At 46.1% G+C, this 15181-nt stretch overlaps 1 protein-coding gene across 1 annotated transcript in view; it reads right to left on the bottom strand.

Annotated features, from left to right (window-relative positions):
- Positions 1–8620: 8620 nt before the first annotated feature.
- Positions 8621–15181, bottom strand: part of loxl4 (lysyl oxidase-like 4) — a 17718-nt gene continuing 11157 nt past the window's right edge. The window contains exons 9-14 of the mRNA XM_029175044.3: positions 14958–15120; positions 14634–14877; positions 13708–13823; positions 13256–13392; positions 11020–11131; positions 8621–10932 (exon numbers count right to left, since the gene is read on the bottom strand). Of these exons, the coding sequence (XP_029030877.1) occupies positions 10862–10932; positions 11020–11131; positions 13256–13392; positions 13708–13823; positions 14634–14877; positions 14958–15120 (843 nt within the window). The 3' untranslated portion in view covers positions 8621–10861. The remainder of the gene's footprint in view (positions 10933–11019; positions 11132–13255; positions 13393–13707; positions 13824–14633; positions 14878–14957; positions 15121–15181) is intronic.

Below are 15181 nucleotides of genomic sequence, written 5' to 3'. Positions count from 1 at the left end.
TTCACTAAATCTTTATGTTTGTCTCAAATGCTCATGTTAATCTGCGATTGTACATTTTAAAAGCCCAGAAATTCTTATAGAAATATTCAAAGTTGAGTTTGATGAGTCAATAACTAGAATGACATTAACCAACAAGCACACGAAGCAGAGGTTTGTTTCAGCTGTAGGTGACACAGCATTACATTACATTTAGGAAACACGAGCATCAATAACAATGATTCTCAGACATAGCAGATAATTGTTCCTTTGAGTGATGGAAAGATAGCGTACAGGTGTGTGTGTGTGTGTGTGTGTGTGTGTGTGTGTGTGTGTGTGTGTGTGTGTGTGTGTGTGTGTGTGTGTGTGTGTGTGTGAGTTTGCAGGTTTACTGCAGCCAGATGTATAATTCTTATGTCATGCTCTGCTGAGTCCAGCCTCCCAGAGACCCCCAATGAAATGAGCTTGTGTGTGTGTGTGTGTGTGCGTGCGTGCGTGTGGCTGAGCACAGCCTGGTGAAATGAGATGTTCACATCTCAAGGACGTCTCCCACCATAATTTAAACCCACTGGTGCTGGAAGACTTCAAACTGAAAGCGCTGAAGTCATAAACAGTGCACTGCTGTCTTTACTGTTATTGTCTGTGATGTGGCGGCGTAAATCGTCAGACAGGTGGCCGAGACGCGCACACCGCGAAGACGCACGCGTCGCGCTCATCCATGTTGTGATTACAGGCTATAAAATTAAGTTAAAGAGCCCAAGTCAACACAGCTTCTCCTTATTTAGACGGCGTGTTGCAGTTTATCTGCTCCATTTGATTTACAGGTGGCAGAGTTTTATGATAAGGACACAAAACGTTAACGCTCGGAGGAAGAAAAGCTCCTCCAGGCTCGACACTCTGCGGAGCACGACACCTTCGGCTGTTTCCTCCCTGATCTACCGCCTCTCACAGCGGGCACCTGAGTGTTTTTATTTATTGGGGACGCGCAGGCATCTATCAGCGCTCAGCTGAAGCCGGCGACAGGGCGCAGTGTGACTTTGAAGCGCAGGACGCGAGTGTTCCGTCCCCAGGGGCATGCTGGGACAAACCCCAGACGCCGCGTGGGGCTTTGTGACTGTTCCCACCGGCCGACGCACACTCATGCAGCCACTTTACAGTACCTCGCCCTCAGTCGCCACCAAGGTCACACCCCCCCCACCTCACACACACACACACTGATGCACAGTGATCTTAAAATAGAGCTCCTTTAAGTGAAGATGAAGAATGTAAAAAGCTGGAGGGAGGAACGAGGAAGGGAGAGGGGGAGGGGGGGGGGGGGGGGGGGTCTTACTACAGCATGAAGAAACCTCCCCTTTCCTCTTTAAGCTCCGCTGAAAGATCTATAGGGCCAGAGCATCATGATGAATCCCCTCCGCGGTGGATAGCAGAACACTTCTCAAATCATTAAGCTTCAGTAATGCATCCCCCCTGGCAGGGTTGCCTGGCGTTCACTCCTCGGGCTAACGGGCCTGCTGGCTACCTGCGGACGGATCAGCTGCTTCCTGGGGCCGTGTTTACGTCCACGGTGTATCTCATCAGCTGGATGCTGGGTCTCAGCAGCCCTTGGATCTATTATGAATACTCATACTTTTTCTTTAAAGATCTCCCCAACAACAAACTGAAATTGTAAAAGCAATGAAAATATATTTAGTTGTTATAATCATTTAAATGAATCTGAATGCATGCTCCATTTTGAATATTAAATAACTAATGACTTTGCTAAAGCAGAGGCCACGTTCTTTTCCAGCTTTGCTGTGAGAGGCACATAATTAAACATTTCGGGCTGATGAAAACGGATCTGCAGTCATGTGATTCAGTGATGGGGGGGTAGTCGTCCTGCTGCATCAGTAAACGTGGAGCTGGGCTCAGCTGGCGAACGGCCACCCTGACAGTGGCTGCGTGATGGGAGGACATCGTGTTTAGTGCATGGGCGCCTTCGTGAACAGAGAGGTTAAACAGCCCTAACGATGGGTTCTCTCACGTTATTCCCGCGTTTCGTTTTCGAGCGGGCAGATGTGCAACATCGTGTAGCTGATGAGCTATTATCTGCACATTTAACTGGTCGATTTTCTTATTTCTTGACACAATAACGATGCGGACAAAACGTTACGTTACACTTTTGCCCAGAAAACGTTGTGCAGCTGAACCGTTCATTATCCCCACGCCTTTTTCCCCCTTTCCATCCTGTTTCATCTCAAACTGAGAATGAAAACATTAGATTTTCTGTGTGGATGAGCTCCGGCGCTGCTCTTTGAGCCTGTGCACTGAGACTCTACTGTACTGGAGCCTCCAGGGTGCGAGACCATGTGCCGCGGCGTGAATCGGTGCGACTGCGCTTCGCTCGCACACACGTGAACACACGTCCTCGCGTCGCGGGCTATAGGTTTAGCCAGCAGGGCCCTTCATAGATCAGCCTCCCCTGACAGCTCTCTTAAATGTCCTTGGCAGCTCCCCAACCCCCCGATCCTCATTCCCACTCTGCTCCTGCACCTTCTCCACTCGGGCCGGGCCTCTGATGGATGTTGCCATATTTCTCTCCTTTCTCTCCCCTGGAATGCTCTCATAACCACCGGGTCCTGTAATGCGGGACACAATCTGTATATAACCCATTAAGTGGCACTGTTTTTGAATGAACCCGCCTCTCAGAATCGCATGCAGAGGCTTGAAGCGGTCCGACTCCCTCCGAGCCGAGCCGAGAACCTGAGCGCTGACCCCGTGCCCGCCTTTTAATACTATGCTGAGAATCACTCGCGTGACTCGCTTCTTTTGTTTTTCCCTCTCGCGAGCAACAACTCATCTGCTGAACTCGGCCGTCATCACAGCACTGTGAGGAATTACCCTCCGAAAACAATGTTTGTTTTCTCTTCACCCTCCACAGTCCACCACTAATATTTGATTGTTGTTTTTTTTAAACACACCGCTTTGCTATCAATCACATTTTTAATTTAATGTATGAATATGTGATTTATGTTGCCCAGGCAGAGAATATAAATCTATTTCTCAGTGAGAGGGGGAGTTGGGGAATAAGGGTTGCTGATGTTTCCTTATTGATTGGCGGCCTTAATAGTGTTTGTTCTTTATAGCTGATCTCAGGAAATAAAAGCTAATAAATAGCTGGGCACGACTTCAGTCACTGTGATGCTCATGAGGATGAGAGAAAAGAACAGACCTAGAAAGCAACAGAATGAAAGGGTCAATTAAAATGAAGTACGTTTTAAAAAAGTGACAAGCAAATTTTCCATCCATCTAGTTATAATTAACCTTTCTGCTTTCTGTAAAGCGAAGCTGCAAAGTCACAGGGTGATTTCATGGCTTTTTCGTGAAGCTGAAGGCTGAGACAGTTCTGGTGACTCCATCCAGCTATAATACACTTCGCTTCCAGTTATCGCTGTCCTTCGCATGTTGAGAGAGCTAACCTTTATTGACATCTCACCATAGTGTCATATGTGACAGAACATGACGTTTCCTTGTAGAGCCGGGAGCCTGATGGTTAAATGTCAGTGCCGGGTCATTTTGTTTCTGCTAATGCAGAGTGTCAGGCCAGTGTTCGCTCTGAGACTGTTTTTAAATTCTTTGAGGATTTGTCAGATTGATTTGAAACCCAAACTGTGTTTAATGCAGAGTACCAGGATCTTTGAAGGAGTGATGAGCGAAACCCATCTTGACGTGTCACGTTAGGGGGGGAAAAAGCCAGAAATGACCCCAGGGAACGTACTTGACTACGTTATATAAATACATTAAAGCCACGACCGGCTTGACTTGAAGAGCAACTTCATCGACAAATTTCTCTGGAGCACAAGTCAGGCTTCGGCTACGTCCATTCGAGCTTAACCTATAAAAGAAATGCTAAAAAGACCTCAGATCAGTGGCTTCAGCTTCTGCCAACTTGGTGAGAGGAGGAGAGCGGGGCATAAATCCAGCCCATTAGCCCTCAGGTCCGCGGATGACAGGTCCCGCCCCGCGGCTGATGTAAACCAAACTTCCCGTTCGGAGATAAAGAAGCCTGTCAAGCAGCTGCAACCACCTTGGCCCCCTGTCACCCTCCCTCCGTGATGCTCCGGCATTAATGGCAAATCGATTGTAAATGAGGACAATGGGAACAAGTGAGGAACAAAAGGACGCATCCGTCTCCGGTGGAAGGATGGCGAGCGACGGGCGGATGCGAGCAGGTGTCTGATAGAAACGCCACAGTCTGCTATCAGTATGTGTCCCCGGCTGAGGATCGATATTAGTACATGGCTGCTATGGAGAACCCAGGGACGACACGGGGAGCTCCAGGTCGTGCTTCCAATCACCAATACAGGGGTCTACTGCCACTGTAACAAAGCCACATTCTTCCTGATATCATTTTAATATTTAGTCTCTATTTAGTCTGTTGGGACGTGGGACAAACGTCAGCCGTCTCCAAATCAGCTGATGATTGGAGTAACAAGCTCAGTCTCAGGTCATCATTTTTAATAGTGTATTGATCTCAGGCTTGATGAAATCACTACATCATCTCCTTAGTGAACGGCCCAGAATCATTACGTCACATTTTAGACACAGACGCTGTAGAATATTGGCCTCAAAAACCATGATGAGCGTTTGGGCCTAAAAGTGATGATTGAGCGACACACGTTCTCTACTTCCGCCACTGCCGGTTCTCGCTCGGCCGCGCTCCCGTTGCCGGCGCCTCCGCGAGGCAGTCCCGCTCAGAAGTGCATGTGACCGACACCGCGGAAATTCATTTTTTGGTTTAATTTCAGGCCTATTGATCGTGGAACGCTTTACGGCTGCATGACATCCATAATCACAACAATGGTGTGACAGCGCAGATAAATAATGTGGCGGAGGCACGCGGAGAAGGAGGGATGCAGGGATGAACGGGAAGCAGAAGTGAAAAAGGAAGATTCATCTCTTACTGCATTCTGTAATAATTACCGAGCCCCACCGTATTACATCCTCCCAGCCCCGGCCCCTCACCTGATGGATATCCTCTCACACACCATAAATTAGTTTTCTTCCCAAACTTATCTGAAATCTGTTTGTTTAAGCATCCATTAAAGAAAGGATAGACTGTGTGGTAATTACCCCAGCTACTGTAATATCTGTAATTAATGTGATTAGTGGAGCAGGATAGAGTTAGTGCTATAGAAAACACGAGGGGCCAAATCCACGGTTAGATTAGGAGATTTTGCGTACGTTAACGCTGGAGTCGGGAGCGAGTGGGAGCGATGACGTGAACACGAGCGGATCCAGGCAGCGGCGGGTGAACACTGAGAAAGCCCGAGCTATCGGAGCAAACATTTTAATTGTAAACGTAGAAGCATGAAATGAATTCCGTCCGGGCGCGCGAGGACCGAGATACATCCTCCCGACGGCTATTTCCTTTTAATTTAGATGCTTAGAACGGTAGCGCACGTCTGAGAAGGGGTTTCGCAGGTGCACGTGCGCGCTCCCGGCAGAACGACGAGTTCCCTTTCTCTCCAATGAGCGTGAACGCCTATTTGAGGAGCTTTGGCGTGTGTTTATGTGGGCGGAAGCTCTAAGGGTCCGGACTGCAGGTCTCTGGCCTCAACCTGTGTACGTGTGTGTGTCACCACAACACTGCTGATCAGCTGTAGCCATTTGTATGTGAGTCCACCTCCAGCCTGTGGGCTTCTAAGGAGGGGGGGGGGGGGGGGTGACCCTATCATGGACTCGACCTGTTAATAGAAGCAGCCTTTTCTTATCTGCATGCCCTTGGAGTGCGCGCCCATTGATATGCCACCTTGACTCTATCTTCATGCCAAGATGCTTCCAATTATGCAAGGTGCTGGAGTGAGGCAGAGCGTGGGCTCCAGAGCGACGCTGCAGAGCGTCGTGTGGGTAATGTGATCGCACCGCTTCTCTCCCCACAGGGGTGGTTTTCATACAAAAAAAAAAGGGGGGGGGGGGATTAAGCGAACAGCCATTTCCCACTTCACCCCTTAACAGTCATGACTTCATATTAGGCAGATTGATCTATTTAGTGAATGGCTCATCACCGGGGGCCTGAGCTCAGGCAACAACCTGTATGTCTATGCAGCAGTTCACTACATCATACGGTGCCTGGGTGATCACATTCTGTGTGATGGTCTCAGTCGAATGGACGCCGCCCAACACCCACACTGACACGGCTGCTGCCTTGGTTCACTTTGCACCTTTTTCTCCAGTGGGGACCTCATATAAAAATGTCCCGTGTCTTGTAATCCGAGGCGGATTCTTGAGATTCCTGCGTCTGCTCCTGTTTCTCCCACCTCCAGAAGAGGGCAGCATTTCACCAAATGTCGTGGCCGCAACTTGTCCACGCAGCATTCTGCCCACTCACAGAAGAGCCCTGCCGCCAGACGCAGAGGTGATCGCCCCAATCCGTTCCCCACTAAGAGCGATAGCGATCATCTCACTCTTTTCCTCCTCTCATCTTGGCCTAACTTTAAAAGGAAGCTCTGCAGACTACAGTGTGCGTGCTGTGACGCTGTGATTGAGGACACATGCACAATGCAATTTAGAGCCGACACCAGTCACCTCCACTTGCACTGCCTGTGGCCCCTCTTTCTCTCTGAGCTCGTCTCACTTGTTCGCCCCCCCCTCTGCTTCTGCTCCACCCTATAATCACGCTGGTTCATGGCTCTCATTTGCAGTGGTATATATAGCTGTAATTGTCAGGGTGCAGTACGGCGACTGGGCAGAGCATGTGTACTCTCTCACAGGGATGTTTTGCAGTAAATCGCGCCGTGGTGGTGGTGGGGGAGGGTGGTTGGAGTGGGGGGTCACGTACGTGCGCAGGCACATGCACACACGAGGGCTCGAACAATGCGCCGTAACTACACAGAGACCACTGTACGAGCGCCTAAGAATAAACACTGTAGTCATTTGCATGTGTTGTCCCGGCTTCTGTAAGTCATTACGTCTCCCCATTCATTTACTCTCTCGGGCCTGACATGGAAATTGAATATGTCTCATAATGTGTCTTCTCTGAACAGGAGAGGGTGATTATGCAAATGCATTCATTATTCAGGAAAGCCTCTCCTTATCAGTAAATATTAACAATCCCAGGTGATGGCTCGTACATCAGGTGGTCTGCTTGTGATGAAAGCAGCACACACACACACACACACACACACACACACACACACACACACACACACACACACACACACACACACACACACACACACACACACACACACACACACACACAGTGGACACAGGTAAGTCAGTTACAAATGGAAGACCAACGCTAATGAGCGTCCTCATCAGCTTTACATTATACAGCAGCAGCTCATCAGGCTGAATGTGATTAAAAGCTGGTCATCGCGACGGCAGGCACAGAACCGGGCCGGTCCAGCGGTTCTTGTTATCATAGGTGTCTTGTGGCAGTCAGCGGCGACAAGCCCGCTCAATAATCTAGACGTTCGATCACAAAAGCCCTCATCCCGTGTGTCTGCCCTGGAAGCTGCACAGCGCTGCCTCAGAAAGGACGTGACGACCAGAACCGTTACGCCGTCTAGTTGTTTGTGTGTTTGTGTGTCGGGGGGAGCTCGGAGCTTGTGTGGACAGGTCTGACATTCATGGAGTGCACACAGTCTCCACTGTGGAGCCGTCTGTGGTCCTCGCCGGGCCGGGCCGAGCCGGGGTGGGGTGGCTGGGGGGCCTCTCGAATCAAAACACGTGCTGCCAACGGGAAGTGGGCCCGTACGGATAAAATAAGCCCGAGTGTTTATCAATGCGTGTTTGTTCAGCTGTTTTCGCCTTCACTTGCTTTCTTTGTTGTGATTCATCTTGATAAAGGGATTCAGTTCGCTCGGGTCTGACTCGGCTTGTGCACATGAACGAGTCTTCGTGGAGATGTAATCGTGCTCCTCTTTAAAATGTCATATTCTCTTAAGGTACGTTCCAGAGTCTGACAGTCTGATGAGATACATTCAGGCCTTTCTGAGGCAGCGGTGTGTTTTCAGACAACAAATACTGCACATGGAGTCGGTAGACTAACCTAGATTAACCTCCATTTTTATTGGTTGAGGTACTTTAAGACTAACTTCACATCACTAGATAATCACTGACAGTCATTAAACAGTTTGTGAACATTTGCATGTATGTTTAGAGAAATAGTTTGCTTTCAGTGCATGAAAGGATGCTGAAAGTGTACAAGCACATGCTCTAAACACAGGTGCTCTGCTTTCAAGTATTCCTTTCCTGTTTGCCCAGCAGCTGTTTCATCTGGGCCACTGACCACTTCACAGGCCCACTGTTTTTTTTCCTGGGTGGACTTGTCATCTGTGATCAAGTCAGACTTTTGTTAGGCATAAAGTCCCTTCCCAGACATAGCTGATTTCTCCACCTACCTTTACCAGATCGGATATTTAGTCACATTTTGTGTATTTGTGTTACTGGAACAGCAGGGCCCGTTTCTCGCTGCCCAATGAGCCCCACTGTTTGTAAAGGATTAGGTCACAGAAAAACTAACAGCCTGAAGGCTTGTCTTTGGGCAGGCTATTCATTTTAGCATAACCTTTAAAATAAAGTCTCTGTGTTCGACCGGCTGGTGAATACCTTAAAACCAAGACGTTGGTGGAAGTATCAACCACAAGAAAGAGGCAGGGAGCAGAGGACAACAAGTTTTATTGATTCACAGTAATGATGAATGGATGGATTTTAATTTGCTGAAATTTCCTTCTAAGCCAGTGTTGATCCACAGTGATAGGTTTCCTTAAGAAAACATAACAAAGCTTATCACTTTCATATCTAAATCTTTTCATCTAGACGATAAACATGTGGGTACAGTTTCTTCTGGTGCTGACAGAAAAGTTTGAGATGATTTTCATGTCATCCTGTTTGTATCACAGCTGAAAGCGTCCTCAGTCACATCACATGAAATGTTCTGTTTACTCTTTAGATGAGGTCAAAGTCCCTGAGAGGAGAGCTTTCTATGAATATAAGGGTAGATAAGCACCATGCTCACACTCTGAATCTTTAATTAAATACAAGTAATAACTGGCCAATGAAAGCAAGATGCCATTCCTATGCGTATAGCATGGCTACAAGTACAGTAACAAAATGCAATAGGTATTATGAACCAACCTAGACCATGGAATGTCATATAATATTAAATAACACAGAACATGTAATATGAAGCACAAAACAAAAGACAAGCATGGGCGTCCAATGAGGAGGATCTGCTCAGTTCTGCTTGTGACCTTTCCGTGTGTCTCGCAAAGTGTCCATTACAAAAACATCTCTAAACTTTTTTATCACGCAATAAGCCAAACACAGCAGACCCACTTTACAGTAAAAATCCTAATTAACACAAGTTCCAAGTTGTAAGGAAAACTGAGTTGCGTCATTGCTTTGTGTGAAGAAAAAAAGTTCTGTCTTCGGCCGAGAAAATGTAAAACTATCAGCTCGTTATATCAGAGGTGAAAATAAGGCCAGTTTATTCATCCTCACAGACAGATCGTTCTAGCTGGGCATGTTTAAGTCTTTCTCCAACCTTCCCGTCCCTTTCTTCCTATCGTACTTTCTCTGTCTTTCTTTCAGGCACACTCTCAGATGCTCAGAATCCTTTGACTAAAGATGGAAATTCAGATTCTTGCTTTCCATGGTTCCTAAAGTACCAAGTCCACCGTGTTTCTTTATAAAGCACATGCTATAGTCCTAATCTTAACCGTAGCTTTAGGTCTAACCCGAGCACACATAATTAGAAGACATTTTATATGCTCTCTAAACCCAGCTTGCCTGCTTACCACAATACTGTGGTTTCTTAGGCCGTTTCCCTCCCATCTCAGAGGCAGCGGGAGTAATCTGTACAGCTACACTTGTTTTAATAGAATAAAATAAGTCAAGAATTATTCATCTGCATCATGGAAATGTTCTACAGTAACTACTCCTGATTTCTCCCTGGTTAATTATGATAAAAATGAATAAATATATTTAGCATTATTAATCAGAGCCAAGCTAACAAACCTTATCTGTGTAAGTGTAAGTTCCATGAATAAATAAAGCTATTGCATAAATAGTACACTGAATATGAAAACTAAACATAAATGTTATATTTCACTTTCTGAAAAGTTAAAAACCATAAGATGTTTTGTATATAAACACCCTGAAAAGTAAACCTGCTGGCTGATTAAAAGCACACGAGGGGGATATCAGAATACTGATTTTTAAAAGTTAAAGTGCTTTGTTTCATAAAAGTATTTTTCTTTCCTATTCTAGATGAGAAGCAAATCTTTGTAGCATGACTACACTTAAAACAATGATTGTAACCAGAGCATTTATAAAATATCCTGCAAATGAAAAAGAAACCTTTATCTGTACAACACTGTTCACCTGATACAGAAAGAGCACCAATAGTTAAGTACTGTAACAGCACAACAGTCACCAATAATCAAATAGGTAAAGAATTGGGGGAATAAGTAAAATTTACAAATGCATTCAATTAATCATTTGAGAAATACCTCACAATTATATGGATTTTCAGAAATTCATATTTTTTGGCTTGGGAATCACCTGCCAGCTTTTCTGTTGTAATTTTACCAGTTATAGAGCTATTTAGGCCTGTATACATTTACTTAACACAAATCAGTAAATCAGTTGGTGTCACTATAAACTGGACTAAAAACCAGACTCTGGTTGTCTGATCAAGTGTCTATAATCATTGCTGCTGTGGTGCGATGCTCTTATAAATATTTTATCCACACCTATAAGTAAGAAGAACAGCATTTTGGGTATTCTTTGTTACTGTGTTGGTCCTAAGGTCCCAAGGGCCAGGGGCCACTAACCTCAGACCACCCTGAGTAGTCTCTGGGCCTCACTGAAAGGCTTTTGTGCAGGGCCCCGGGGTGGGCTACACAAAGTTGTTAGTGATTTGCCTCTGGTGCTCAAACAGGTCCTCGGTCTCTGCACTGTATGCGTCACCTGTAGACGAAAACACAGCGTAGCTTTAAGCGTAAAGCGTAACAGAGAACGAGAGGCGTTTGGATGAAAAGGCGTGTGCGTCCTCACCTGCGTGACATCCGTACATGTAAATTCTGTGGCCGTCGTATTTACACCGACATCTCATGACGTTGTTCATGAAGTCAGACTCGGCCATGTCCATCGAGGGGTTTACTTCCACCTACAAAGCACACAATCACACACCGCTTGCGTTCACAACAGGCCTGATTTAGGTTCATAACAACGGATGTTTATGACCTCATGACTTGTGTGACAAACATTCATTTGTGAAAGACAGAGAATTTATCACTTTGTTGCTCTCACTCTGACACTCTGTCTCTGTCTCCAGTTGGCAGACAAGGACTCTGACTCTTTTTGTCATTCAAAGGAAAGACGCTGGACTTAAACCACTGAAAGGCCTGTTAACAGCTTGCATGTCTGCTAGTGTCAAAATGCAAAATGTCTTTTCCAAACAATATTCCCATGCATAATGTTTAACACACAGTGTCATAGGCTTAACATATGGATCAAACACATCCATGCAAAGCACTGGATGTGTATAAAATATTTTAACGCACATGAAAACATGTAACAAAGACACTTCTGGCCACACAAACATAGTAACTGGCTTCTTGAGCAGTTATGCAACTTTACAGCCGTGATTCATGGAATGTGGTCATCCCACAGTTTACACCACAGTTCCTGCAGAAATGCGCTGTTCACGCTCAAACTCACACAGGTATGTTACGACATGGACCGATTTAGTCTGAAATTTAAATCTGTTGCAATAAAGTAGTTATGCGTAGTGAACGCATGTTTATATGTCTGAGAAAGATGTTAATCTCAGTGCTCGCGTCCGATGAAATAATAGTTTGTCATTTGCAAAGCAGCTGATATGACTATTCTCTAAATCTGGCCAGGTGATAATATTCAGAAGCCATTTAGTGACATAGCTGCTCTCTGTAAACTGCTACACCCACTTTAAATACATGTTGCATGTGCATGGAAGAGGAAAGCAACGTGCACTAAAAAGCTAAAAAAGCCCTAAATGCATGAAAATGCTCTCTTAATTTTTCAGGGTAAATTACAGCGTTGGACCAGAGTGGAGAGGCTGTTGCAGGGGCTGGTTCAGTGTCGCTCAGTGAGAAGGTGATAATAAACATAAAAACAGGGCAACAGGAATTCCTTGGTGGTAAATTAGCCATTCCTAATGGAGGGGCAATAGGTGCTGTTTGATTGAAGGGAGGCGATAGTTACTCTGGGTAATTGGCATGTTTTATTAGCTCTGGGTGTTTCAAGGCTAGGTAGGCCAGGCACCCTCTGAACTTTACTAGATACATGAAAGAAGTCAGCAGAGACGAGGAGAGCTGCAATAAAAGCGCTCAGTATGTTTCCAGTTGTGCAGCCTCTGTAAATTACAAACTCCTTCCCTGCTAATCTCTGCTAAATTTGGATGTCTGTAAAGCCCTGATTCTTCAAATGACCCTGACCTTTTCACCTTCAGTGCTTCTCTCAATTTCCTCTTCTCATCTATTTCCACTCTATTTCTGCCCTTCCCTGTCATTTATGCCTACTCTGTGCCTCCTCTGTGCCTCCACATTGTCCTGTAGCAGTGTACTTCATAATTATAGCCCGCTTAACATGCTTTAAATACCTCCAGTCGGCTCATGCATTTATGTGTGTCACGTCTACTATGAGTAAATTAAATAAATCCAGCTTCGACAGGGAGCGGGAGGGGTGTAATTACAAAGGCTGAGTGTGACCTCTCAGGCAAACTTGGTAACAACAATAATTATGAGATAGTAAGCTGCACTGTAACTGGCCTTCCACAGCTGGGAGGTAATTAGCAGCATGCTAAGATCTGAGGACGGCTACATACCATGGGATCAGTAGTTGGAACTGAAAACCGAGCAAAATGCAAGATGGAGTCCTTGATGTGTTTTAGTAACCACAGCGACTGGACTGATGGCCCCACATCCAAGTAATGACAGACAGTTGAGTTGATTGCCATGAAGAGGGGGGTTGGGCGGGTTTAAGGAAGCGGGCAGAAGCGCCAACCGTACATGAGGAAGGCCACAGCGAGCCAAGAGTTAGATGAGAAAAATGATTTTTTTCACGTTTCTGCTTTCAATATAAATCTATAGCCAGCAGCCCGTTAGCTTAGTTCAGCAGAAACTCCCTTGAACTCCCCTGAATCCTTCCACTTGCACATTCCAGGTCCTTTTCGCCTGTTAGTGATTACAGTGTTGGGCCTTATGCATGTAAACAAAAGAGGACTAATCAGGAACACAAAACGTCTTCTGACCTGAAAGATGTAGTCTCCTGGGCGCACGTCCGTCATATCGACCCACTGACAGTCAATGTCGTGGCGGTAGGTATCCCAGCAGCCCACAGAAATGCCCTGGTCTCCCATGTTATAGCAAGAAAACCGCTTCTGGAGTCCTGCCACACATACACACACCAACGTTATAAATCACAACATCAAAGCTCATTTAATGCTTGGCATTCCCTGTTATTCTAAAGAGTCTTCTGCTTCTTGAATTGTGTTAGACTACATATAAACGCTTTTTCATATGAGCTTTTTCATCCATGATATAACAAGTAAATGGAGAGTGAACAAACAACAACAGCAGCGATCTAATACATTAACCACAAAGTAAAACTCTAAATAGCTGTAGCTGAAATAGTGATATTAATTTCCTGTCACTAATGGGAAACAGTATTTTACTGGGACTCATGAATAGTGGTGAACATTACCATCGGGGCAAAACGTGTCCTCCAGACAGAAACTGGCCTTGTGTCCCTCCGCAACCCTCGTGCCGTTCAGAGTCAGCAGGTCGTAATGGGTGAACACCTCGATACTGTGGTAGTGCCTATGACGACAGAAAGGAAATTCCATGTGAGCGCGTGCATGCCTGTGACTGCGGGCATTTACGCTGACTGAACACTGGCTCCCTATGGTTTGCAGCCTAATGACCTCACTGCTTGAACGCGAGCGTGGGTGTCACCGCGACACCTCTCAAAGAGGCTCGTTTCAGCACCATCCCGGCTGAGCTGTTTGCTCGGCCTGAGTGAATGGGCCGCTTTTTAAAGACACAGATCTGACGTGTCGAGGTGGACCCGTCCGTGAGCGGCCTAAACCTGTCCTTTGTGTTACACCCAATCTGCAGCCACCTAATTGGTTCAAGCCTTTGCTGCATAGACACTAGATCCAACGTGACTATATAAATCTGAAGAGATGACACTTCTCAGCCACCCATAACTCACACAGCCGGTACTGTGTGCTTCAAGTAACCTAAAAGTGTCACCTGAAAAGAAATTTAACTTGAAATGGGGAATGCAAGAGGTACTGAATGTGTTAAAAGTGAACCTATGTCGTCTATTCACAACTAACAAGCTGTTGAGGCCCAGTGACAGACAACGTCTCTGTGTCTAATGCCCCAGTTGCTACCTACTGACCTCACATGAAATCATAGGCCCACTGGCACAGATGTTTTCTTTCCTGCTTGCAATTGAATGCAATTAAATTAAATATAACTACAATTACTCCAAATGGTGGAACTAGGTCATTACATTTTGAACAGCAGCTTGTGTTTGTCTGGGCTTTCTGACAGCCTCTTAAAACCCACAATTCAGCCATATCCAGGACCCGAATGATGACCACTGGGACTTGGATGCTCTACCTGTGACACTGGTGCCAGGTCCAGCTCTCTTTTGAGGCTTTGGGCCTGAAATCAGACCGGCCCAGGTTCATGATGCGGGAGGAGAAGCGCAATAGCCGCCGGTGGCCATAAGGCCAGTTCATCCTGGCAGCAGATGAGGAGAGACAGTTCTCCTCATTGGCACAAGTCAACAGGTGGAGGGGTCGGTCTTCTAGGTAAGCTGTTTCCTGGACCAGCTGAGCATCCAGAACCAGATCAGGCGCCGCTGAAGAGGGTACAGGTGAGAGGTTTAATTAGGATTCAAACAGGTTGTCTTTAACTTCACATCACCATTGTTTGACTTACTCTCTGAACAGCTGACTCCGGCGGCTTTCACTCCACCTCCACGAGGACAATGGACATGGTTGTTGCGACGACATTGTTGAATTGAAAGCTCGGTGCCTACACAGTGAGTTCCACTGAGGATCAAATCAGCTGCACTTGGTTCACCGGGCCAGTACCAGGTCTCCTGTCAAACAAAAAGGGGGCACGCAGATGAGGACAGGGGCAGTGTCATAGCTTATTATCTA

Source organism: Betta splendens, chromosome 15 (assembly GCF_900634795.4).
Source record: "Betta splendens chromosome 15, fBetSpl5.4, whole genome shotgun sequence".
Classification (NCBI taxonomy): Eukaryota; Metazoa; Chordata; class Actinopteri; order Anabantiformes; family Osphronemidae; genus Betta; species Betta splendens.
The sequence above is the reverse complement of the archived record's forward strand: the minus strand, read 5'-3'. Positions and strand labels throughout refer to the sequence as shown.